The 25,844-nt window shown below is 38.5% G+C and overlaps 5 protein-coding genes and 2 pseudogenes across 6 annotated transcripts; 5 read left to right on the forward strand and 2 right to left on the reverse strand.

Annotated features, from left to right (window-relative positions):
• Positions 1–5,148: 5,148 nt before the first annotated feature.
• On the forward strand, positions 5,149–6,925 carry LOC110225084 (wall-associated receptor kinase 4-like). The gene has a single exon (XM_021013815.1). The coding sequence runs from the start codon at positions 5,416–5,418 to the stop codon at positions 6,616–6,618; it is 1,203 nt and encodes a 400-aa protein (XP_020869474.1). The 5' UTR covers positions 5,149–5,415; the 3' UTR covers positions 6,619–6,925.
• Positions 6,926–7,006: 81 nt separating this feature from the next.
• LOC110225089 lies at positions 7,007–7,872 on the reverse strand (annotated as a pseudogene).
• Positions 7,007–25,111, reverse strand: LOC110225088 (annotated as a pseudogene).
• On the forward strand, positions 8,896–11,548 carry LOC9326494 (wall-associated receptor kinase 5). Its single transcript, XM_002890386.2, has 3 exons — positions 8,896–9,802; positions 9,900–10,079; positions 10,166–11,548. The coding sequence occupies exons 1-3, from the start codon at positions 8,962–8,964 to the stop codon at positions 11,350–11,352; spliced, it is 2,208 nt and encodes a 735-aa protein (XP_002890432.1). The 5' UTR covers positions 8,896–8,961; the 3' UTR covers positions 11,353–11,548.
• Positions 12,604–15,231, forward strand: LOC9326495 (wall-associated receptor kinase 3). Of its 2 annotated transcripts, XM_021013812.1 has the most exons (4): positions 12,604–13,642; positions 13,743–13,916; positions 13,992–14,019; positions 14,071–15,231. In XM_021013812.1, exons 1-4 carry the CDS (start codon positions 12,778–12,780, stop codon positions 15,176–15,178), a joined length of 2,175 nt encoding a protein of 724 aa, XP_020869471.1. In that variant the 5' UTR covers positions 12,604–12,777; the 3' UTR covers positions 15,179–15,231. The 2 variants fall into 2 exon arrangements, with proteins under 2 accessions (XP_020869471.1, XP_020869470.1); XM_021013811.1 differs by having other exon boundaries at positions 12,606–13,642; positions 13,992–15,231.
• Positions 17,196–19,960, forward strand: LOC9326496 (wall-associated receptor kinase 5). Its single transcript, XM_021013810.1, has 3 exons — positions 17,196–18,247; positions 18,348–18,533; positions 18,620–19,960. The coding sequence occupies exons 1-3, from the start codon at positions 17,359–17,361 to the stop codon at positions 19,804–19,806; spliced, it is 2,262 nt and encodes a 753-aa protein (XP_020869469.1). The 5' UTR covers positions 17,196–17,358; the 3' UTR covers positions 19,807–19,960.
• LOC110225083 (wall-associated receptor kinase 1) lies at positions 21,471–24,208 on the forward strand. The gene is made up of 3 exons (XM_021013813.1): positions 21,471–22,550; positions 22,636–22,809; positions 22,896–24,208. The coding sequence occupies exons 1-3, from the start codon at positions 21,707–21,709 to the stop codon at positions 24,086–24,088; spliced, it is 2,211 nt and encodes a 736-aa protein (XP_020869472.1). The 5' UTR covers positions 21,471–21,706; the 3' UTR covers positions 24,089–24,208.
• Positions 25,112–25,844: the final 733 nt, after the last annotated feature.

A 25,844-nucleotide genomic window follows, 5' to 3' on the forward strand; every position in this document is an offset into this window, starting at 1 on the left:
TTTGTAGATATAATCATGCTTTCATTTGCATTTAATGGGGTTCTGCTGAATTTATGATGCATGTGGATAATGGATATTCCCGTATTTACTATGGTGGGTGAGTGGAGATTCAAAGAAGAAGAATTGAAATTTGAACCATGGGAAGGCTGGTTAATTTGGTCGTTGTGTACGTTTAATGAAACCATGACGTACACTGAATTTGTACGTATATTATGCGAGGTTTTCAGTTTGAAGTCCACCGAATGCAATCCAATAATTAGTTACTGAATGCCGGGAAAGATGTCAGTGATGATAGAAAGTAAATGCCCTCCTGTCTACATTGTCAATCAAATGAGCCTGGATACCTTCTTTTTGATTCGTGGTGGGGATCCTAGTGTCACTTTGTTTGTCTCTTTCATTACAAAGGCACTCGGGAATACTGTCCCTAGGACCGATGGTGACGATGGTGAGAGTTACCGTGTGTGTGGGAGTACAACGACACCAAATCCCATCGTAGCGGCTTCAAATGTAGATGGAAATAATGAGGCCGTAGATGAGCAAGACGACGTTGAAGACGATAAAACAGATGAGAATGAAGAAGAGGAGGAGGATAACGAAGATGGTGCTGGGTATGATGATTATCAGGGTGATGATGGATCTATGGGGGGGAAGTACCCTCGATCCTACTATAGACGGTAGTGAAGGCAGTGGCGAAGATTACGATTACAACAAGTGGAACGATGTAATTGTTGAAGAATATGGAATAAGGAATGTTGAGGAGGACGTCATTCTCACTCAACAAACGGTTCAACATCCAGGAGAATCCAGTCGTCTATTGGCAGAGTGTACGTACACAAGTCATCGTGTACCTGGCGGAGATAACTCGGTTGACCGTACACCAACCGAGTCTCCAAGACGTACGTGTCAACATGGTTTGTACTAATGTACGTACACAACAGAATGTGTACAAGATACAGGCTGCGAAGGTAACACCGATACCAATATTTCCACTCCTTACCATCCTCAAACAAGTGGCCAAGTGGAAATTAATGGTATAGACAAAGTCTCTGGGAATGATGTTATCGACCATGGTATTGGAGCTTCCCCAAGTGGGACACTGAATCGGCTAGTTACTGCACCTGGCGGAGATAACATTTCTCATTCGGGTGACCGTACACCAACCGTGACTCCAAGACGTACGTGTCAACATGGTTTGTGCTAATTTACGAGATGATGAGACACAAGTTGAACTGAGTACGACAGGTGAGACTTTGTATGTGGGGAGTGTTTTTAAGAACAGAAAAGTCATACGACAAACAATGTATAATGATAGAGTTCATTCGAGAGGTCCTAATGCGATGGTTCGCAGCGAAGAGAAAAAAAGTGGCTAGGTGTAAATCTTTAGTGACGCCTGAGGTTGATGAGCGTTTTCTCCAAGATTTGCCTGCGTCGGGGAAATACGCGGTGAAGATGTCTGGACCGTGGAGTTATCAAGTTACAAGCAAGTCAGGTGATCATTGTCATGTTGTTCTGGACGAGTGTACGTGTACGTGTCTTAGGTACACAAAGTTAAGAATCCCATGTGAACACGGTCTAGCAGCGAAAATAGAATTTGGAATTAATCTGAAGGTTGTTGTCGGTTGGTGCTATGGCATTCAAACGTTTTCTGATTCTTTCCAAGAACCGATTCTACCTATCGCGGATCGGAAGGATGATGTCATCCCACAAGATATATCGGATATGATATTGATTCCTCCATACAGTAGACGACCACCAGGGAGACCAACCACCAAAAGGATGGTGATACCATCCAGGGATGAAAACTGGGTAAGTTTTAACATTCTAACATGTGCACATATTTGCCTATATCTATGTTTAGAGTATAAGATGCGTCGTTTGTTAACTTATTGTTGTTGTCACTACTGGAAAAAAAACAAAACAGAAAGACTCTTTCTGGATCAGTGTACAAGATGTAGACAAGCAGGTCATAACAAGAAGACTTGCAAAAATCCTATTTAGTTTTATGTCCTTGTTTTTTGGTACCGTGTAGACAGTGTACGTTTATGTCTGGACCATGTGTACCATATTTTTTGTCGGTGTACGTACGTTTAATGTTTGCCATCATATAACTATGTACGTTTCTGATATGTCTGTGTACATAAAATAATTCGATATTTTTATGAGAATTGCCCCTCCCTTGGTACAATACTTCTCTTTTCCTGATTCCATAAGCCAATCACCTCTATAAACTTTTGTTGGGAAAGAAGCCCTAAAATCGCCTCCATCGCCTTTCTCTCACTACATGAATATTGATCTTTCGCAGCGTCCAAAAAACGCTATCTAACGATACTATTGCGTTTTAACAAACGCTCTATCATCGCCCGTTATAGTAGATCGAAGACATAATATAGCAGTTTTTTTCATTGCTATCATATTTTCATTAAATATAGTGTTTTTTTTTAATATGCAATTATATATTTTATATGGATCTGATTTTAATTTATAATTTTAAATTTTGATTTTTATTTTGAATTACGAATTCAAAAAAATCTAATTTTAATTTATAAACTAGGATCGGACCCGCGGTCTACCGCAGGAGAATATTGATTTACATACGTTAATTTTAATATTGTGCGTGTTTTTAGTAGAACGAATCGTGTAATGTACTTATAAATATTCCTAATAACAAATTGTAAAGAAAATATTAAAGTGTTTATAATTAAACCAATCGTATTAATTATGATTTATAAAATGGAATTTTGTGTTTTAGAATTCAAAAATTAGACGAATCATGAGAATTAAAGCAGTCAAAATAGGTCAAAAATCGTGGGTCGAGCCCAAATCATCTCACTATAGGCCAGATTTGGGAAAATATATTAAACCCGCAAATAAGCGGGCCACATGGATTGATTCGCAGTGGGTCATCGGTTTTTGTCCGGGGGTTGGCGGATCAACCCGCATGATAGTATTTATTGATAAAAATATAATTTATTCAACATGTGGTAGTTTAAAAAACTTTTAATAAATGAAATTATAATATTTATAAATATAATGATATATAAGATTATTTTCTCTAAAAACATTTTAATTTATTTATTTTAGTAGAATTTTAAATTTTGGTTACTCTAAAATTATTTAAACAAAATCCACAGATAACCCTGCAAATCAGCATACATTCGCGCGACGGGGTTGTGTTTCATATATGCTACCCGCGGGTCGTGCAGACAGACTAACTACATGCCAAACTATATTTTGCCTATTGCAAAACAGGCTTAACGGGTCGAATCAACTCGTTTTGACAGCTCTAATGGAAATATTATTTAGTCATACAATTCAATGGAGTTTGGACATAGGAATTATAGAATATGTATCTTATTTGTTAGATTAGAGATTGAAAGGTGAAATATAATGATTAAAAATAATTAATATTAAGGTGAAATATAATAATTAAAAATAATTAATATTTTTCATGATTCACAAAATTTAATAAATATTTATCATCTTGTTGAATAATTCTAAAAATCATATTCAAGAAATCTTTATAATTTGAAAATTAAACTTCTTTGGTAAACTATAAGTATGATTGTATGAAAATACCATAATTTCGATAAATTAAAATTAGTTACATAGATTTCATATCTATTTAATTTACACGACCAAAATAAAAATATCTATTTAATTAATTTATAAAATAGATGGGTTAGTTGTGATAAATTTTTTAGAAATCTCTAGAAGCAAGTAAGATATCTTTTAATTAATGATAACTGGCTAAAATAAGCAAAATTAATGAGAAAAACGTTGATTGTTATGGAATTAGTTCCAAAAGTATATGAACAAATATATTATACGTAATTAATGTATAATATTGTTCGGAATATGATTTTATAATTAGTTACCATAAGTACAATCAAATTTTATTTGATTTCCATAAACATTTGATTTTAGTTCGATTTTTCATTATTAATTCGAATTTATATTTCAAAAAAATTTCAAAGATCCGATTTCAGAATTTCGGATCAATTTTCTGATTTTGACCTGACCCATTTACATTTGTACTTCTCTTTTAATAGTATAGAGATAGAAAAGGTAATAATTTAAAACAAAATTTACAAAATATATTTTGTATGAGAAATAATAACTAAAATATCACAAAAAAACAAAAAATATCTTCTACTCTTTCTCTCCGAATCCCTTTGCCTTCTCTTCAATTCTCTGCAGATCTTCAAGTCTTTGAATACCCTTTGCCTTCTCTTCAATTCTCTGCAGAACTTAATTCTTTGAATACCTGAAAGACTTCCATATTCTTCAGATTCCGATCATCCTATCAATAAAACTTAGCAACATATAAATCAAAATCTGTAAATAACAAGATTTCATTGAAAAGAACTCATACAAATCAATCATCACAAAATCAGGAAAAATTGAGACACTAACCTCATCAAGGCCTTTAGGACCAAAGACTAACAAAGCGACAACACCAATAACTAAAGCCTCAGGTGCTCCAACAGCAAACAAAGACGCAAAATTCATCGTACACTTACATCTTCTCTTCTTCTCTGTACACAATTACCCAAACCTCAGAAAAGTGAACATCTTTACAAATACCCAGAAACAAAAAAGAATCAATTTTGAAGATTTGGGAGAAGAACCCATGAGAGAAAACCATGAAGAGAGGTTAGGCTTCGAAGCTTGAAACTTTGTAACGGTTTCGAAGATCTGGGTTTAGAGGAAATTGAACTAAGAGAGGATCTCCTTAGTGGATATAGGATTAGGGTTTCAAAGAGGCGGAGGCGGCGGTAACTGAGATTGAACAGAGGAACGAAGGCAGCGGAAAACGGAGAGGAAAATAGAGCGATTGGGAGAGACATCGAAGAACTTAGATGTCAGAACTGTTGGTGAAGAGCTTGGGCTCTCGACGATTCGAAAGAAAACCACAATATTGGTCCCTTCCCATGACCAGAACCTTTCAAACGGGTCACCGAACACCACCGCAATCAACCTAAGAACCCTAGAATCCAATTGATACCCACAGATCCGACCATTGAAACTCCATGGAGGACCAAAAATAAACCGATCCAAATGCCTCTGATCGAAAACCATCATTGTTGGGAAAGAAACCCTAAAATCGCCTCCATCACCTCTCTCTCTCTCTCTCTCGTTCTTCTTCTTCGTTTCTGCGCAAGATTTTTTTTTTAATTCAAAACCAAATCGTAAAACAAAGAAAAAGTAACTAAACCGAAACCAACTGTGCCATTTGGTTTAAGTCATTAGGGGTATTTTCGTCAGATTTTGACTTAATTGTCAAAACGTAAAAACCAAATCTCACTTTACCAAACACTGAGAGAAAATCTTTTTTTCAGCAGAAACGTGAAAATTTCTTTCTAGATTATTGGTTTTCTCAAACAACTCAACTCTAAGTATATCCGTTTATGTGCTATGCAACCAGGAACCACCATTGGCTTCTTGGTCCTCCTGCTTAGCGGGTTCTGTATAAATTATGGGCTAAGGCACCAGAAGGATACCAAACTCCGACATCAATTTTTCGAGCGAAACGGTGGTGTCATGTTGAGAGAGCGACTCTCGGGAGCAGGGTCATCAAATGCTGATATTAAAATCTTTACTGAGGAAGGAATGAAGACAGCAACTAATGGTTATGACAAGTTCAGAATCTTGGGTGAGGGTGGCCAAGGAACAGTCTACAAAGGGATATTGCAAGACAACTCCGTAGTTGCTATAAAGAAAGCTCGGCTTGGAGACAGTAGCCAGGTAGAGCAATTCATCAACGAAGTGCTTATGCTTTCACAAATCAATCATAGGAATGTGGTCAAGCTCTTGGGTTGCTGTCTAGAGACTGAAATTCCCTTGTTGGTTTATGAGTTCATTACCAATGGAACCCTTTTCGATCACTTGCACAATTCCATGTTTGATTCTTCTCTAACATGGGAACACCGTCTGAGGATTGCCGTAGAAATCGCTGGAACTCTTGCATATCTTCATTCATCTGCTTCTATTCCAATCATCCACCGTGATATCAAGACTGCTAACATTCTCTTGGATGAAAACTTAACTGCAAAAGTAGCCGACTTTGGTGCTTCAAGGCTGATACCGATGGATAAAGAGCAGCTTACAACAATGGTGCAAGGTACTTTGGGTTACTTAGACCCAGAATACTACAACACGGGATTGCTGAACGATAAGAGCGATGTTTATAGCTTTGGAGTAGTCCTCATGGAACTACTCTCAGGTCAAAAGGCTATATGCTTTGAACGGCCACCACACTCAAAACATTTAGTAAGTTACTTTGCCTCTGCTAGGAAAGAGAACAGGTTGGATGAGATAATTGACAGGCAAGTGTTGAATGCGGATACTCACAAAGATATTCAAGAAGTGGCCAAAGTGGCTGTTTGGTGTACTAGATTGACGGGAGAGGAAAGGCCAAGGATGAAAGAAGTAGCTGCAGAGCTTGAGGCCTTGATTGTCAAGACAACCAAACATGGGAAGTTGGATCAATTTCCTGAACCTGAGGAAATTAAGCACTTGCCCGGTGGTCACATCTTCTCTGCGCAAAACGATACCAGCTGCAGTAATTATGACAGCATCAACAATGTACCAAACCTGGACATTGAAGCTGGCCGCTGATATTTCTCAATCCACCTCCTCACTAAATGCTTTGGCCGTTGGCCACATTGTGTTTGTTTTATATTTGATTTCTTATCTCCTTTCTCTCCTCCAAAACATGTAAAAATCAGTGTATCAAAACATGGCATTCAATAATTGTATGGTGGTTTGAGATAATCAATCATTGTGTATATAAACCCCTTTTAACTGGTATGATTCACTTCAGTATCCGATTTGGTACTTGACTGTATTTATTATGAATTTATGAGATTCTAAACAAAGCATCAAAAGAAAACAGAGCTCAGAAACCTGATTCCTCTGTTTGTGAAAAGTAAGTCATTTCTTTATTGCTTATCTAGTTATCTCCCTTTTGTCTTCCTAAACATTTAAAACCCAGAGCATCAAACCATGACATTCAACAACATTTATGCTTAAGAGATCATATTAGATCATCAATCCTCAACTTAAGCAGAGATATTGATAAACCATAGTATTTATAAAACAACAACTCAAGAAGCAACACTAAGAGTCTAAAGAAAACATAGAGAAAAGTTATTATGATCATCAACCTGATTCCTAAATTCTTCATCTCAGGGTCGATTTCATCATCGATTCTGCTTTATCTAACAGAACAAAAGCTTGATGAAGAGACGGAGGAGGATTCATAAGCATGATCTGCGTTCTCACATAGCTTAAACCTTTATCCAAGCCCATCAGGAACGCGTAAAGCTGCTCATTCTCTCTCGCATCTTTAGCTCGTTTCGCAATCTCGCAGTTACAACAACCGCACAAACACTCCGGCACAGGATCATACTCCAACAACTCAACCCAAGCTCTCATAAACTTGGCGAAATATCTACCCACAGAGTCACCATCTTGCCTCAACACTCAGTACAAATACCACTCGGAGATCTTCCCAAGCTTTATGCGCAGTCTCCGCGAACGATACATAGCTTCGAAGCTCTTCGCTTAACGAACTCATCATCCAAGTCTTGAATCTCGCGTTACATGTTTCCCATGGATGATAGAGCGGCGAGGAAGGGTCCGGTTTCTCGACTGTACTATCGATGAACCCGGTTTTGCTCTTGCTTTGAAGAAAAAGGAGAAAATCATTCTTCCAGATGAAGTAGTTGTCTTCGGATTTGCTGAGTATAGCTATAGGAAGATTCTCGTTGGATTGATAATCAGGATCGAGATAATAGGTAGATTCTGGATCGAGTGTGGGAGATTCCGCCATTGTTACTGTGACTTGCTCTGCTTTGAGCTCTCTCGTTACTGTTTGATTTTAGGGTTTGCTTTTTATTCCTTTCGATTTCTATATATATAAATAGATGGGCTTCAAATGGGCTTTAGATATCTTCAACTGAGCCCAAAATTTCAGGGCTTATTACATCTTCCGCCTCAATTGATAATTATGTGTTGCGTGGTATGTACGTAACTCCAAAAAATTAAAGGACGGCTTCATACTTCATATCTGATCCACACCTCTACAATACCTCTATGTATTTATCATCAGAGAAGTGTATTTTTCAGTTTTTCTCTTAAGATTTTTTTGCACTTTCTTGGAATAACTCCGGCTTCTTTTGGCAAAACGTGGTGGATTTGCATTAAAATATCGAATAGAGTTAGTCTCTTGAAGATAATCAAAATGATTGACCAATGTGGCCACTACTCTTTTTTAATGGTCAAATGGTTTCTATCAATTATCAAAATATATAGTTTACTACTCCCTCCGTATTTTAATAAGTGTCGTTTTAAGATTTTCTTTTTTTAAAAAATTAGATGTCGTTTTCAAATTTCTATGCAAATTTTTTTACTTTTTAATGTTTTATGATATCATAAAACATTAAAAAGTAATAAATTTTGTATAGAAATTTGAAAACGACATCCAATTCAAAAAAATAAAAATTCTAAAACGACACTTATTAAAATACGGAGGGAGTATTAGATAATAATATCTTAAGCTTATAGTCTGCATATTTAACATTTCTTCACATTTGAAGATTCCTTGCTACTACCAACCATCCTAATCTTTAAATACCACCAAAAAAAGGTCACTGTTAAACGGGAGCAACGCAGACGTTGTGATGTAATATGGAAATATTGTGGAGCATATTTGAAAGTCCTCCATGAATTACATTGACATGGTCTTGCTTATGTAGTTGGAATTTAGTATTGCAAATTTCTGCAATTTGTATGAAGATGGCAACGGGTCAGCGAACACGAATCAAGAAAACATCTCAAAACTGAGGTTTGTTTCCTATTAAAGGAAGCCTCATAGAATTGGTGAAAAAAAAAAAAAAAAAACGCAAAAGAGAAACAAAGTTAGAATACTAAAGAAAGAAAAAGAGAAAAAGGGAGAAGATGAAGGTGCCTAGTCTGTTTTTGGTGGCTATTTTTTTCTACCTTGCATATACGCAGCTGGTCAATGGGCAACCTCAACCTCGCCACGATTGCCAATCTAGATGTGGTAACGTCACAATTGATTACCCTTTTGGTATTTCGACAGGTTGTTACTACCCCGGAGATGATAGTTTCAATATCACCTGTGAGGAAGGTAAACCAAATGTTTTAGGCAACATTGAAGTGATAAACTTTAATTACAGCGGCCAACTGCGCGGTCTGCTTCCTCGATCCACTGTTTGCTACGACCAGCAAACAACTACTGAATTCGAGTCCCTCTGGTTTCGGTTGGATAATTTATCTTTCTCCCCCAACAACAAGTTTACTTTAGTAGGCTGTAACGCTTGGGCACTTCTGAGTACTTTTGGAATACAAAACTACTCAACTGGATGCATGTCATTATGCGATTCTCCCCCGCCGCCAAATAGTAAATGTAATGGTGTTGGTTGCTGCAGAACAGAGGTCTCTATCCCGTTGGATAGCCATAGAATTGAAACTCAACCAGCTCGCTTCGAAAACATGACTTCCGTGAAGCACTTTAATCCTTGCAGCTACGCTTTTTTCGTTGAAGACGGTATGTTTAACTTCAGTTCTTTAGAAGATCTTAAGAATCTGCGAAATGTCACAAGGTTCCCTGTGTTACTAGATTGGTCTATTGGAAACGAGACATGTGAGAAAGTTTTAGGCAGAAACATATGTGGTGGGAACAGCACATGTTTTGATTCTAGTCGTGGAAAGGGTTATAACTGCAAATGTTTAGATGGTTTTGATGGGAATCCTTACCTTTCAGACGGCTGCCAAGGTACTTCATATTCATTTCTTTTTCTTCCTTTCTTCTTTTGAGTGTTGAATGTTTTCTTCATACATACATTTCTTGTTGCATCTTTTCCTTGGACAAGACATCAATGAGTGTACTACTCGTAGACATAATTGTTCGGATACTAGCACCTGTGAAAACACGCTTGGAAGCTTCCATTGTAAGTGCCCATCTGGTTATGACTTAAATACCACTACTATGAGCTGCAGTGACACACCTAAAGAAGAGCCTAAGTACTTAGGATGGACTACTGTTCTTCTTGGTAAGCTCCCTTTACTCGTTTTCGATTAATATGTTTTCCAGAATAACTCTGGTCTTATGATCTTTGTTTGTCTGTCATGTGATCAGGAACCACCATTGGCTTCTTGATCATCCTGCTTATCATTAGCTATATACAACAGAAAATGAAGCACCGGAAAAACACCGAGCTGCGACAACAATTCTTTGAGCAAAATGGTGGCGGCATGTTGATACAGCGACTTTCAGGAGCAGGGCCATCAAATATTGATGTCAAAATCTTTACTGAGGAAGGCATGAAGGAAGCAACTAATGGTTATGATGAGAGCAGAATCCTGGGGCAGGGAGGCCAAGGAACAGTCTACAAAGGGATACTGCCAGACAACTCCACAGTTGCTATAAAGAAAGCTCGGCTTGGAGACCGTAGCCAAGTAGAGCAGTTCATCAACGAAGTTCTAGTTCTTTCACAAATCAACCATAGGAACGTGGTCAAACTCTTGGGCTGCTGTCTAGAGACTGAAGTTCCCTTGTTGGTCTATGAGTTCATTTCCAGTGGCACTCTTTTCGATCACTTGCACGGTTCTATGTTTGATTCTTCGCTTACATGGGAACACCGTCTGAGGATAGCGATAGAAATCGCTGGAACTCTAGCGTATCTTCACTCCTCTGCTTCTATTCCAATCATCCACCGAGATGTCAAGACCGCTAATATTCTCTTGGATGAAAACTTAACTGCAAAAGTAGCTGACTTTGGTGCTTCAAGGCTGATACCGATGGACCAAGAGCAGCTCACAACAACGGTGCAAGGAACTCTTGGCTATTTAGACCCAGAATACTACAACACAGGGCTTCTGAACGAAAAGAGCGATGTTTATAGCTTTGGGGTAATCCTCATGGAACTGCTCTCAGGTGAAAAGGCTTTGTGCTTTGAACGGCCACAGACCTCAAAACATCTAGTGAGTTACTTTGTTTCCGCCATGAAAGAGAATAGGTTGCATGAGATTATTGACGGTCAAGTTATGAACGAGTATAATCAGAGGGAGATCCGAGAATCTGCAAGAATTGCGCTTGAGTGCACAAGAATTACAGGAGAGGAAAGGCCAAGTATGAAAGAAGTAGCTACAGAGTTAGAGGCCTTGAGAGTCAAAACAACGAAACATCAGTGGTCAGATCAATATCCCAAGGAGGTTGAGCATTTGGTTGGTGTTCAAATCTTATCGGCGCAAGGTGATACCAGTAGCATTGGCTATGACAGCATCATGAATGTAACAAGGTTGGACATTGAAACTGGCCGCTGATATTTATCAATCTTTTGTTTGTGAAAAAGTAAAGCCATTTCTTTATTGCTTGTGTCCTAACACTTAAAAAACAGAGTATCAAAACATGATATTCAAGAACATTTATGCTCGAGAGATCCGTTGTAGATCATCAATTATTCTGTTTATAACTCCATTTGATTGGTAAGGCGGTATGAGAAAATTAAGAGTTCATGAATCTACTAGCAGAGATATTGATATACTGTTGTGGTTGCAAAACAATAACTCGAATTTAAAGGACTCAGTTGCTTAAGACTTCCTAGGTTATCCACAGCTTGACTCATATATTATTTGTCACATGTTATCTCAAATTTAATATTGCATTTTCTAACTTAACTTATCATTCTTGCTGCATAAGATCGCTCTGGTTTTGTAACCGTCACATTTTTTTTTGGTTAAAAAATTATGCTCTTTAACCATAAGAAATATTGAGAAAACATAACGAAATTTGGTGGATCTGAGATGCAAATGATTACAAAGATGCAGTTATATATATATCCTCGAGCAACAAGACGAAGACACAAATGTAAACAAGTTAATATATGATTTTGGAATCAGATCAGTAATAGACAAGCATATGCACTACTACATGAGAAGTAAAAACTAGTAAACGAGAAATCTTTAATTTCAAGATGCGTGGTATGCACGTAACTCCAAAAGGCTCATTTGCTTCAAACTTCCTATTTGATCAACAACTTCAATCATATATTGCTTTGTTACTGTATCTAAAATTTTAATATTGCATTTTTTAAATCAAATTATCATTCTTGCTGCATAAGATTGTTCAGGTTTTGTAACCATCAAATTTTCTTTTTTTTTGTTAAAACTCTGTTCTGGTTTTGTAACCATCAAGATTTTCTCTCAGTTTCTTGGAATGACTTTGGTTTCTTTTGGTGGAAGTGGTGGATTTGCATGGAAATTTCTCATAGAGAACGTCTTGAAGAGTAAGCAGCGACATGACACATGAGGCAAGAACTATTCAAATGCTTCAAGAACTTGTTGACATTTATTACTCAATATCATCCACACACACAAAAAAAACTACATATACCATTATGACAGCAGAAGAAAACAGAGCATGTTGTGATCATGAGTCTTATTCCTACCTTGTCACTACAACGCAACAACTTTCATATTTGAACAATAAATTGTTTTGAGGTGGAAATTCTTGTTACGAAAAGGGTTAAGTTTCCTGGTAATATCAAGAAAAGGAAGAGAGGACAGAGATTGAAGTTGACGCATTTAAATTTCTTGAACGTGTAGTAGTCTGAATCTTTACTTTTCTTCACATTTGATTATTCAACAATGTCAAAACAGGGGTTTGAATTCAAGCTATAAGAAGCGAATAAGCGATGAGAAAACTCAAAGAGAAACACATTTTGAGAGAAAGAAAGAGAAAGGTAGAAGATGAAGTTACAGGAGGGTGTGTCCTTGGTGGCTATTTTCTTCTCCCTTGCATATACGCAGCTGGTTAAGGGGCAACATCAACCTCGCGATGATTGCCAGACTAAATGTGGCAACATCAAAATCGAGTACCCTTTTGGCATTGCTTCTGGTTGTTACTATCCCGGAGATGATAGTTTCAATCTCACCTGCGACGAGAAAGAGAAGCTCTTCATAGGCATCAACGTCGAAGTGGTGAACTTTAATGACAGCGCCCAGCTAAGTGTTCTGTTCTACCGATTTTCTGAATGCATCGACGAGCAGAGTAATGAGACTAATGGAACTGCCCTCGAGTATCAGCTGGGTGGTAGTTTCTCTTTCTCCTCCAAGAACAAGTTTACTTTAGTAGGCTGTAACGCTTTAGCACTTCTGAACACTTTTGGGAAGCAAAACTACTCAACTGGATGCTTGTCATTATGCGATTCTCAACCAGAGGCAAATGAAATACGTAATGGTGTAGGTTTCTGCCAAACAGACGTCTTTGATGGCTATAAAGTCCAATTTGGCTCAGCTCGCTTAGCAAACCAAATTAATCATTCCCTAGTTTATACTTCGGTATATCAATTTAATCCTTGCACCTACGCTTTTCTCGTTGAAGATGGTAAGTTTGACTTCTCTGCTACGGAAGATCTTAGGGATCTGCGGAATGTCACGGATTTCCCTGTGGCACTGGATTGGTCTATTGGAAACCAGACATGCGAGCAAGCTGGAAGCACAAGCATATGTGGTGGGAACAGCACATGTTTTGATTCTACTACTAGGCCCGGATATGTCTGCAAATGTAAAGGCGGTTACCATGGGAACCCCTACCATCCAGACGGTTGCCAAGGTACTTCATACTAATTTCTTTCTTCTTTCTTTCAAGTGTTAATTGTTTTTTTCTTACGTTTTTTGTTGCCTCGATCTTGTTCACTTTTTTCTTTGGCCAGACATCGATGAGTGTATTATTGATACACATAACTGTTCGGATCCCAAAACCTGTAAAAACAAGGATGGAGGCTTCGATTGTAAGTGTCCATCTGGTTACAACTTAATTACCACTATACACTCCACTATGAAGTGCACGAGGCCCGAATACATTAGACGGACTCAAAGTTTTCTTGGTAAACTCCCTTCACTGGTTCTAGATTCTTTCTTTAAATCAACTCCATCTAATCATCTATGTATTATGTGATCAGTAACCACCATCGGCTTCTTGGTCCTCCTGCTTGCCGTTATCAGTACACAACACGCAACAAAGCACCGGAAGGATGCCAAGCTCCGACGACAATTCTTTGAGCAAAATGGCGGCGGCATGTTGATACAGCAAATCTCAAGAGTAGGGTCATCAAACATTGATTTCAAAATATTTACTGAGGAAAGCATGAAGGAGGCAACTAATGGTTATGATGAGAGCAGAATCTTGGGTCAGGGAGGCCAAGGAACAGTCTACAAAGGGATATTGCCAGATAATTCCACAGTTGCTATAAAGAAAGCTCGGCTTGGAGACCGCAGCCAAGTAGACCAATTCGTCCACGAAATGATCGTGCTTTCACAAATTAACCACAGGAACGTGGTCAAGCTCTTGGGTTGCTGTCTAGAGACTGAATTCCCCTTGTTGGTCTATGAATTCATTACCAGTGGCACCCTTTTCGATCACTTGCACGGTTCCATGTTTGATTCTTCTCTTACATGGGAACACCGCCTAAGGATAGCGATAGAAGTCGCTGGAACTCTAGCATATCTTCACTCTGCTGCTTCTGTTCCAATCATCCACCGAGATGTCAAGACTGCTAATATTCTCCTGGATGAAAACTTAACTGCAAAAGTAGCTGACTTTGGCGCTTCTAAGCTGATACCAATGGATAAAGAGCAGCTAACAACTATGGTGCAAGGCACTCTCGGCTATTTAGACCCAGAATACTATACCACAGGGCTTCTGAACGAAAAAAGTGATGTTTATAGCTTTGGGGTAGTCCTCATGGAACTGCTATCAGGTGAAAAGGCATTGTGCTTTGAAAGGCCAGAGACTTCAAAACATCTGGTGAGTTACTTTGCCTCTGCCACGAAAGAGAATAGGTTGCATGAGATTATTGATGGCCAAGTGATGAACGAGGATAATGAGAGGGAGATCCAGAAAGCTGCAAGAATTGCTGCTGAGTGTACAAGAATAATGGGAGAGGAAAGGCCAAGGATGAAAGAAGTAGCTGTAGAGCTAGAATCTTTGAGCGTCAAAACAACCAAACATAAGTGGTCGGATCAGAATCTTGAGGAGAATGAACACTTGCTAGGTGGTCACATCGTGTCTGCACAAGGCCATACCAGTAGCCGTGGTTATGACAGCATCAAGAATGTAGCAAGCTTTGACATTGAAGCTGGCCGCTGATAAAATCACATGTATATATATCTTTGTTTGTGAAAAGTATTGTTATTTCTTTATTGCTTATCTCCTCTTTGTTTTTCTAAACATGCTTATCAAAACATGACATTCAACAACATTGAGATCCTTGTAGATCATCCACTGCTTCACTCATATATTGTTTTGTTATATGTCATGTAAAATTTAATATTGCATTTTCTAAATTAATTTATCATTATTGCTGCATAAGATTGCTCTGGTTTTGTAACCATCAAATTTTCTTTTTTTTTGTTAAAAAATTATGTTCTTTAACCATAAGAATAGAGAAAACATAAATTATTTTGGGGATTCGAGAAAAACACTCGGAGTCAACGTGATCGATAATATGATGGAATGATTACAAAGATGCAGTTATATATATAGACGAAGACAAAATGTAAACAAGTTAATATATGTTTTTGGAATCAGATCAGTAATAAACAAACATATACACTACTAGTCTGCTACATGAGAAGTAAAAACTAGTAAACGAAAAGTCTCAAAACTCAAGATGCGTGGTAACTTCCTATTTGATGAACAACTTGACTCATACGTATATTGCTTTAGTACGTGAACTTCTTATATGGCCAATTTAAATATGAAGTAAACGTTGACCGACTAATTTAAACATGAAGTATTCGTTGACCAGGCCAAAAACCACACGCCGTTATCTATCGTTAACAGATCTGATAACAGCCGTTTAACTCTCGTTAACGGTTCCGTTATTGCCTAAACGACGTCGTTTTGGGCTTAATCTAAACCCCGAAAATCCCCAAATTGATTTTCAAATCCCTAATTCTGAAAAATCCCCAAATTTAGAACCTTAAGGCCGATTTTCGAGGCAAAGCAGAGAGTGTTGTGGATGCTGGAGTTGAAGCTCGAGGCGAATCTGAGATTGTTGTCTGAGACGGAGTTCAAGCTCCACCGGCGGAAGCGTTTCAGAGCCAGGTGGCAAAGATGGAATTCTAGTTCAACCGAATGTCGGAGACAAAGCTCGTGGCCGGCGTCAAAAACGAAGAAAACGACGTCGATTTGGGGATTTAGGGATTTCGATTAAGCTTAAAACGACGTCGTTTTAGGTAATAGCAGAATCGTTAATGGTTATTATCGGATCTGTTAACGACAGATAACGGCGTGTGGTTTTTGGTCTGGTCAACGAATACTTCATGTTTAAATTGGCCGGTCAACGTTTACTTCATGTTTAAATTGGCCATACAAGAAGTTCACGTATTAAACGGCCATTTTTTGAAAGTTCGGCTATTAAACGACATTTTTCCCATTTTTTTTTTTTTTGTCGTCTAGATTTATTATTAATTGCAAATTTTGAGAACTGTTACATAGACGATTCTACAACTGACAATTCCTTCCGACCCTTATTAGATCTACGACAGACTACACTTCTTTCTTCATAATCTTGATGAATACCTTCAATGATCCATGACCTGGCGACACTTCCTTCTCTGCGTAGAATCTTGGCGAACGGCTATAATTGTACATCGCTGGAGATCTCCTGCACACTTGCCTCTATTAATCTGCAAATTTGTTAATAAATCGCAATATCTAGGTCTCGAACCTCAAACCTCTTGATGTAGAAGCATTAATCAACCATTGGTCAACCAATGGGCTAAGGGGCTTCCACCATTTTTCCCATTTATAAACTCAATATCCTCCTTAAAAAAAAAAGAAAAAAAAACCCTATATATTCCCCGCCAAAATAATAAATTGTTTTTTTTCCCGCCAAAATAATAAATTGTTTTGAGGTGGAAAATCAAGAAAAGAGAGAGAGGACGAAGATTGAAGTTGACGCATTTGAATTTCTTGAACGTATAGTAGTCTGAATCTTTACTTTTCTTCACATTTGACGATTCCTTGTAAGCACCAATCGTCTTGTGGTCTTCAAGTCCTGCAAAAATAAAAGTCACCGGCCGCAAAATGGAAGCAGCCTTAGACGTTGGGATATATAACATGAGAATATGGAGTGGTATACTTACACATGATCTCCTTGCATTATATACTTTGACATTGTCTTGATTGAATTTTAGTATGGTAGATAATTCAACGATGTCAAAACAGGGGTTTGTTTTCAACCTATATGATGCCAATTAGGGATGAGAGAAAATTCAAAGAGAAACACATTTAGAGAGAAAAAAAAAAGAAGAAGGTAGAAGATGAAGTTGCAGGGGGGTGTGTTCTTGGTGGCTATTTTCTTCTTCCTTGGATATACGCAGCTGGTGAAGGGGCAACATCAACCTCGCCCCGATTGCCAAACTAGATGTGGCAACCTCAAAATAGAGTACCCTTTTGGCATTTCTCCAGGCTGTTACTATGACGAATATGATAGTTTCAATGTCACTTGCGACGACGAGAAAGAGAAGCTCTTCATAGGCATCAACGTTGAAGTGGTGAACTTTAATCACAGCGCCCCCCAGCTAAGTGTTCTGTTTAACCGATCCTCTGACTGCGACGACGAGCAGAGAAATGAGACTAATGAAACTTCCATCTGGTATCGGCTAGGTAGTAGTTTCTCTCTCTCCCCCAAGAACAAGTTTACTTTAGTAGGCTGTAACGCTTTAGCACTTCTGAGCACTTTTGGGAAGCAAAACTACTCAACTGGATGCTTGTCATTATGCGATTCTCAACCGGAGGCATATGGAGAATGTAATGGTGTTGGTTGCTGCAGAACAGAGGACTTCTCTGTCCCGTCGGATAGCTATCAATTCCAATATGGCTCAGCTCGCTTGGGGAACCAAACTATTAAATCCGTAGATCTATTTAATACTTCGGTATATCAATTTAATCCTTGCACCTACGCTTTTCTCGTTGAAGATGGTAAGTTTAACTTCAATTCTTCACAAGATCTTAAGAATCTGCGGAATGTCACGAGGTTCCCTGTGGCACTGGATTGGTCTATTGGAAACCAGACATGCGAGCAAGCTGGAAGCACAAACATATGCGGTGGGAACACAAAATGTTTTGATTCTACTCGCGGAAAGGGTTATATCTGCAAATGTAAAGATGGTTACAATGGCAATCCATACCTTTTAGACGGTTGCCAAGGTACTTCATATTCATTTCTTTCTTCTTTCTTTCGAGTGTTAATTGCTTTCCTCATACATACATTTCTTGTTGCATCTTGGGCTATTTTTCCTTGGACCAGACATCAATGAGTGTACAACTCGTAGACATAACTGTTCGGATCCTAGCACCTGTGAAAACACGCTTGGAAGCTTCCTTTGTAAGTGCCCATCTGGTCGTGACTTAAATACCACTACTATGAGCAGCTGCACTGACACACGTAAAGAAGAAGAGCCTAAGTACTTAGGATGGACTATTGTTCATCTTGGTAAGCTCTCTTCACTCGTTTTTGATTCATTTGTTTTCCAGAAAGACTTGGGCCTTATGATCTTTGTTTGTCTGACATGTGATCAGGAACCACCACCGGATTCTTGATCATCCTGCTTACCATTAGCTATATAAAACAGAAAATGAAGCACCGGAAAAACACCGAGCTGCGACAACAATTCTTTGTGCAAAATGGTGGTGGCATGTTGATACAGCGACTCTCAGTAGCAGGGCCATCAAATGATGATGTCAAAATATTTACTGAGGAAGGCATGAAGGAAGCAACTGTTGGTTATGATGAGAGCAGAATCTTGGGCCAGGGAGGCCAAGGAACAGTCTACAAAGGGACACTGCCAAACAACTCCATAGTTGCTATAAAGAAAGCTAGGCTTGGAGACAGTAGCCAAGTAGAGCAGTTCATCAACGAAGTGCTCGTGCTTTCACAAATCAACCATAGGAACGTCGTCAAACTCTTGGGTTGCTGTCTAGAGACTGAAGTTCCTTTGTTGGTCTATGAGTTCATTTCCAGTGGCACTCTATTCGATCACTTGCACGGTTCTATGTATGATTTTTCACTTACATGGGAACACCGCCTGAGGATAGCGATAGAAGTCGCTGGAGCTCTAGCATATCTTCACTCCGCTGCTTCTATTCCAATCATCCATCGCGATATCAAAACTGAAAATATTCTCTTGGATGAAAACTTAACTGCAAAAGTAGCTGACTTTGGCGCTTCAAGGTTGATACCAATGGATAAAGAGCAGCTAACAACTATGGTGCAAGGCACCCTCGGCTATTTAGACCCAGAATACTATACCACAGGGCTTTTGAACGAAAAGAGCGATGTTTATAGCTTTGGGGTAGTCCTCATGGAACTGCTCTCAGGTCAGAAGGCATTGTGCTTTGAACGGCCAGAGAATTCAAAACATTTGGTGAGTTACTTTGTTTTTGCCACGAAAGAGAATAGGTTGCATGAGATTATTGACGACCAAGTGTTGAACGAGAACAATCAGAGGGAAATCCATGAAGCTGCAAGAGTTGCTATTGAATGTACAAGACTGAAGGGAGAAGAAAGGCCAAGGATGAAAGAAGTAGTTGTAGAGCTAGAAACTTTGAGCGTCAAAATAACCAAACATAAGTGGTCGGATCAGTATCCAGAGGAGAATGAACACTTGCTTGGTAGTAACATCGTATCTGCACAAGGCGATACCATTAGCCGTGGTTATGACAACATCAAGAATGTAGCATTGCTTGACATTGAAGCTGGCCGCTGATAAATTTTGTTTGTGAAAAAGTATTGTTTATTTCTATATTGTTTATCTCCTCTTTGTCTTTCTAAACATTTAAAAACAAGAATATCAAAACATGACATTCAACAACATTGAGATCCTTGTAGATCATCCATATATAATCATGTTCACAATTCTCCTATAATTTTGTATGGTAACCAGTAGCCGATTCGGTATTAGAAAATCTAGCTAGAGTTCATAAATATGATTCCATATGACATTAATATATCATTTTGCTTAATTATATAGAAAAAAAAAAACAACTCGAGAAGAAGAAACACTAGAATTTCAAGTAGGCGTCAAAAACAGAGGAGTGTTAAGTATACTATGAATATGAGCCAATACTTGCCGCCATTGTCACTGCTCTTGAGTTTTTTTTTTTTTGTTTCTGTTCGCTTCTAGGGTTTGCTTTTTATACCATCTCAAACCAAACCATATGATTCTTGTTTGTTGATTGATAAACTCAAAAAAAAAAAAAAATGACAGCTTGACCTATTTTCGTTAGTCATCTAAAATTTTAGTATATGCATTTTCTAAATTAACTTATCATTCTTGTTGCACAAGAAATTGCATGATCACATCAAATCTCTGAATTTGTCTTTGTCAAAATATATGATGTTTAGTAATGAGGGTTCCTACTATAACTTCCATATTGAGATTAGTTGACAAGACAATCAAAGTGAGCCACTTATGTTCCCACAAGCCGGAGAAACATGGAGTAATCGGTATTTAACGTCAGTTTGGTACTTATTCAGTTAACACTAGCTACATTTTTACTCGTAAGACTATGTATTTTTTTTTTTTTTTTTTTTTTTGGACAAAACTCGTAAGATTATGTATATGTTTCCTTTCTTATGGAGTAAAAGATCAATCTTGTAATTCATTTCATTTTGCTTCAGAAATAAAGATCTCTTTTATTTAGTTGATAGAATCACCTCTATAAGACCTTTTAAATCTATATGTGTGGTCTGCCAAAGTCTTGAAGAGTAAACAGTGGCATGAGGGAAGAAATGTTGAAACGCTTCAAGGACATATTAGATGATCACTATGATCGATATTTCTTTCTAGTAGGATGGGGTGTATTATTACTAATCTGATCCCAAAAAAGCATATATTAACTTATTTACATGTATGTCATCTTCATCTTTGTTTAATCATCTCATCGTAAAGTGGTATCTACATGTAAAGTTCCTAAACTTCGATTTATGACTAAAAAAATGTCTAAATGTGATATCATAATGTTGAGAAAAAAAAAAAACTCATAATAAAAGAAAAACAGAGCATGTTGTGATCAGGAGTCTTAATTCCTACCTCATCACTATAACTAAGGCAATTTTCATATTTGAATAAGAAATTGTTTTGAGTGTGAAATTAACTGTTAAGAAAAAGAGTAAATTTGCCTTGTAATATCGAGTAAAGAAGAGAGGACCGAGACTGAAGTTGACTAAGAGGGTCTTCACACTGGAAGATTCTTGCAAGTTGCAACTATCAACTGTCTTAATCTTTGAATAGTAATAAAATAAGTGTCACTCTGTTAACAAAACCAACTTGGTTTCCTCACTAACTAACAAGATATCAAGAAAAGACGAGAGGACCGAGACCTATAGTTGTCACTGTTTAACAGAAGCAAACGTGGCTGTTAGGATACTATACAGGAATATGCAGCAGCATACATAAACGTCCTCTTCACGGGTTACATTGGTTGTGCAATTGAATTTTAGTATTCTTGCAATTTCTGGGAAAATGGGAAGGTGGGAAGGGGCCTGCGAAAATGAGTGAAGAGAACATTTCAAGTACAGTGGTTTCTTATAAGAAAAAGGAGATTAGCCAAAAGGCAAATTAAAGAGGAACAAAGTTAGAAAGAGAGAGAGAAGAGAGGTATAAGATGAAGGTGCAGGAGGGTTTGTTCTTGGTGGCTTTTTTCTCCTTTGCGTATGCGCAGCTGGTCAAGGGGCAACATCAACCTCCCGAGGATTGCCAAACTAAATGTGGCAACATCACAATCGAGTACCCTTTTGGCATTTCTTCAGGTTGTTACTATCCCGGGAATGAAAGTTTCAGTATCACCTGTAAGGAAGATAGGCCACATGTCTTAAGCAACATGGAAGTGACAAACTTCAATCACAGCGGCCAGCTACAAGTTCTGCTTAATCGATCCTCTACTTGCTACGACGAGCAAGTAAATGAAACTATTACTGATTACGGATATTTTAAACTGGATGATTTATCTCTTTCCGCCAACAACAAGTTAACTACAATAGGCTGTAACGCCTTCGCACTTCTGGCCACTTTTGGAATGCAAAATTACTCAACTGGATGCATGTCATTATGCGATTCTCCCCCGGAGGCTAATGGAGAATGTGATGGTAGAGGTTGCTGCAGAACGGATGTTTCTGTCCCGTTGGATAGCTATAAATTCCACTTTGTATCAACTAGCTTAACGGACCCGACTTCTGTTCAGCACTTTAATTCTTGCACCTTTGCTTTTCTCGTTGAAGATGATAAGTTTAACTTCAGTTCTTCAGAAGATCTTAAGAATCTGCGAAATGTCACAAGGTTCCCTGTGCTACTAGATTGGTCTATTGGAAGTCAGAGATGCGAGCAAGTTGGAAGCACAAGCATCTGCGGTGGCAACAGCACTTGTTTCGATTCTACTCCTAGAAGCGGGTATATCTGCAGATGCAATGAAGGCTTTGATGGGAATCCATACCTTTCAGCTGGTTGCCAAGGTTCTTCTTTCTTTCATGTTCTGAGTATTAATATTTTTCCCATTACATGTCTTGTTGAATCTTGCGTTCTTTTTCTTTCGGCCAGACGTCAATGAGTGTACTACTAGTAATACTATCCATAGACATAACTGTTCGGACCCCAACACCTGTCGAAACAAGGTTGGAGGCTTCTATTGTAAGTGCCAATCTGGTTATCGCTTAGATACCACCACTATGAGCTGCAAGCGTAAAGAGTTTGGATGGACTACAATTCTTCTTGGTAAGTTTCCCTCACTATTTCTGGACTTGATGTTTCCCAGATCAACTCACTATAATCATCTCTGTGAATCTACGATGTGTGATCAGTAACCACCATCGGCTTATTGGTCATCCTGCTTGGCGTTGGCTGTATACTACAGAGCATGAAGCACCGGAAGGACACCAAGCTCCGACAACAATTCTTCGAGCAAAATGGTGGCGGCATGTTGACACAACGACTCTCAGGAGCAGGGCCGTCAAATGTTGATGTCAAAATCTTTACTGAGGAAGGCATGAAGAAAGCAACCAATGGTTATGATGAGAGCAGGATCCTGGGTCAGGGAGGCCAAGGAACCGTGTACAAAGGGATATTGCCGGACAACTCCATAGTTGCTATAAAGAAAGCTCGGCTTGGAGGAGACAGTAGCCAAGTAGAGCAGTTCATCAACGAAGTGCTCGTGCTTTCACAAATCAACCATAGGAACGTGGTCAAACTCTTGGGCTGTTGTCTAGAGACTGAAGTTCCCTTGTTGGTCTATGAGTTCATCACCAATGGCACCCTTTTCGATCACTTGCATGGTTCCATGTTTGATTCTTTGCTTACATGGGAACACCGTCTGAGGATAGCAATAGAAGTCGCTGGAACTCTTGCTTATCTTCACTCCTCTGCTTCTATTCCAATCATCCATCGGGATGTCAAAACTGCAAATATTCTTCTGGATGAAAACTTAACTGCAAAAGTAGCTGACTTTGGTGCTTCAAGGCTGATACCCATGGATAAAGAGGAGCTCGCAACTATGGTGCAAGGAACTTTAGGTTACCTAGACCCAGAATATTACAACACAGGGTTGCTAAACGAAAAGAGCGATGTTTATAGCTTTGGGGTAGTCCTAATGGAACTACTCTCAGGTCAAAAGGCATTGTGCTTTAAACGGCCACAGTCCTCGAAACATCTGGTGAGTTACTTTGCTTCTGTCACGAACGAAAATAGGTTGCATGAGATTATTGACGGGCAAGTGATGAACGAGGATAATCTGAGGGAGATCCAGGAAGCTGCAAGAATTGCTGCAGAATGTACAAGACTGATGGGAGAAGAAAGGCCAAGGATGAAAGAAGTAGCTGCAAAGCTAGAAGCCTTGAGAGTCAAAACAACCAAACATAAGTGGTCGGATCAGTATCATGAGGAGAATGAACACTTGATTGGTGGTCACATCTTGTCAGCACAAGGCGAAACCAGTAGCAGCATTGGCTATGACAGCATCAAAAATGTAGCAATATTGGACATTGAAACTGGCCGCTGATATTACAAATTCACATGTATCTCTTTTGTTTGTAAGAAAAGAAACCTACTTCTTTGTTGCTTCATTAATAATGCTTTGAAAGAAATTTTATAAATCATCAATAATCATGTTCATAATTCACCTTAGAAACTCTTTTGCAAAATAGCAAAATAGCAAATTACCAATTATCAGTTCATAATTCTAATTCCATATGGCATTGATGTTATACCAATATGGCATCAAAAACAACTCGATAAGAAACACTAAAAAAGTATGCATAACATAGATAAAGTTATGATCATTGACCTGGTTCCTAAATTCTTCATCGTCAATTCTGCTCCTTGAACCATATTGTAAGCTTCGTAAAGTGACGGAGGAGGTTTCTTGAACATGATTGTTGTCGTCACAACCTCAAAGCCTTGGTTCAAACCCATCAAAAACTCGTAACGCTGCTCCTTCTCTCTGGCTTCTTTAGCTCGTTTCGTACTCTCGCAATTGCAACCACCACACTTACACTCCGGTACAGGATCATACTCCGACAGCTCCATCCAAACTTTACTCAGTTTCCCAAAATACTCCGCCACAGAGTCACCACCTTGCCTCGGCGTCGCGAGTCTCCGACGAAGCTGGTAGATCTTCAAATCGACGCATGGAACGAGCCTAAGTCTGAGATTTTCCCACGCTTGATGCGCAGTCTTCGCGTACAACACAGACTTTACAAGCTTTTTGCTCATCAAATTGCGTCGCATCGTTTCCATGGATGATAAAGCGGCGAGGAAGGATCTGGCTGCGGGAGAGTACCGTCGATGAACCCGATTTTGTTCGTGAGTTCGAGGAAAGTGCGAAATCGAAATTTCTAGATGACGTAGTTGTCTTCGGCTTCGCTGAGTTTTTCGATAGAGAAATCGGCGGGATGGTGAATATCTGGAGGGAGGTAATACGATGAATTGGGGTCTGATGTTGGAGATAAGCTCTTGATAGTTTCCGCCATTGTCGTCACTGCTCTGAGCTCTGCTTCTCTAATTCTAGGGATTTGCTTTGTATTTATCCCTTTTGATTTTGACTTTTTTAGTCTAAAATAAGAAATTTGTTTTTCCAAAATGAGTAAGTAAAAAAAAGGTAAGCAGTTGGGCTTAATGGGCCTTACATTTCCCTCCGGAGCCCAAAGCCTCTTGGGATGTTGTGTGGTTCGGGAGTGCGAATCAATAAGATAAAATTACGAAACCCATATGCTTCTTTCCAAAGTTTTGTTGATAGTGATACTAGAGGATGTCAAGAAACATGATTGAAAGTGTAATGTGTATTTCTTTAAAAGACTTTAATGTAAGAGCTTGACAGATTCTTTTTTTTTTTTTAATCAATATTTAAGCGTTGGCTTTTCAACACGAAGCAAACTAGTTTTTTTTATCTTACCACTGATGATTTGCTTTTTCTGACATTTGTATTTCTTTTATTGTTGTTCATATTTTGAGTGTTTTTGCTTAGAAGGTAATATATGCACAAGATTTCCCTGAACTGTATGCTGCAGATAATCATCGAAAAGCTTGTGGATGTCGTTTATCTATGTAGATTAAGCCATTGTGGAATTTTTTGGCAAGCAAATCTTTTGGATAGTGATTGTGGACTCCCGATTTCATTTTCTCTTTTCCTAGAATCTGTAAGAGGCAAGTGATTGTGGTATATATGCCCCAATATGCTGATCTAATCTAACAAATCAATAGTTGTGTAAGCTTACGGATTCTCTCACATGTTTTATTATGATATAGGAAAAGGGTTA

The sequence above is a fragment of the Arabidopsis lyrata genome, assembly GCF_000004255.2.
Source record: "Arabidopsis lyrata subsp. lyrata unplaced genomic scaffold ARALYscaffold_1, whole genome shotgun sequence".
NCBI classification, from domain to species: Eukaryota; Viridiplantae; Streptophyta; class Magnoliopsida; order Brassicales; family Brassicaceae; genus Arabidopsis; species Arabidopsis lyrata.

Bases quoted from the DNA above. Each gene is read 5' to 3' on its own strand.
- LOC110225083 (XM_021013813.1), top strand. From the start codon at position 21,707: ATGAAGGTGCAGGAGGGTTTGTTCTTGGTGGCTTTTTTCTCCTTTGCG. The intron at 22,551-22,635 runs GTTCTTCTTTCT...TCTTTCGGCCAG, and splicing joins CCTTTCAGCTGGTTGCCAAG to ACGTCAATGAGTGTACTACT. The intron at 22,810-22,895 runs GTAAGTTTCCCT...ATGTGTGATCAG, and splicing joins ATGGACTACAATTCTTCTTG to TAACCACCATCGGCTTATTG.
- LOC110225084 (XM_021013815.1), top strand. From the start codon at position 5,416: ATGCAACCAGGAACCACCATTGGCTTCTTGGTCCTCCTGCTTAGCGGG.
- LOC9326495 (XM_021013811.1), top strand. From the start codon at position 12,778: ATGAAGTTACAGGAGGGTGTGTCCTTGGTGGCTATTTTCTTCTCCCTT. The intron at 13,643-13,742 runs GTACTTCATACT...TTCTTTGGCCAG, and splicing joins CCATCCAGACGGTTGCCAAG to ACATCGATGAGTGTATTATT. The intron at 13,917-13,991 runs GTAAACTCCCTT...TTATGTGATCAG, and splicing joins ACGGACTCAAAGTTTTCTTG to TAACCACCATCGGCTTCTTG.
- LOC9326496 (XM_021013810.1), top strand. From the start codon at position 17,359: ATGAAGTTGCAGGGGGGTGTGTTCTTGGTGGCTATTTTCTTCTTCCTT. The intron at 18,248-18,347 runs GTACTTCATATT...TCCTTGGACCAG, and splicing joins CCTTTTAGACGGTTGCCAAG to ACATCAATGAGTGTACAACT. The intron at 18,534-18,619 runs GTAAGCTCTCTT...ACATGTGATCAG, and splicing joins ATGGACTATTGTTCATCTTG to GAACCACCACCGGATTCTTG.
- LOC9326494 (XM_002890386.2), top strand. From the start codon at position 8,962: ATGAAGGTGCCTAGTCTGTTTTTGGTGGCTATTTTTTTCTACCTTGCA. The intron at 9,803-9,899 runs GTACTTCATATT...TCCTTGGACAAG, and splicing joins CCTTTCAGACGGCTGCCAAG to ACATCAATGAGTGTACTACT. The intron at 10,080-10,165 runs GTAAGCTCCCTT...TCATGTGATCAG, and splicing joins ATGGACTACTGTTCTTCTTG to GAACCACCATTGGCTTCTTG.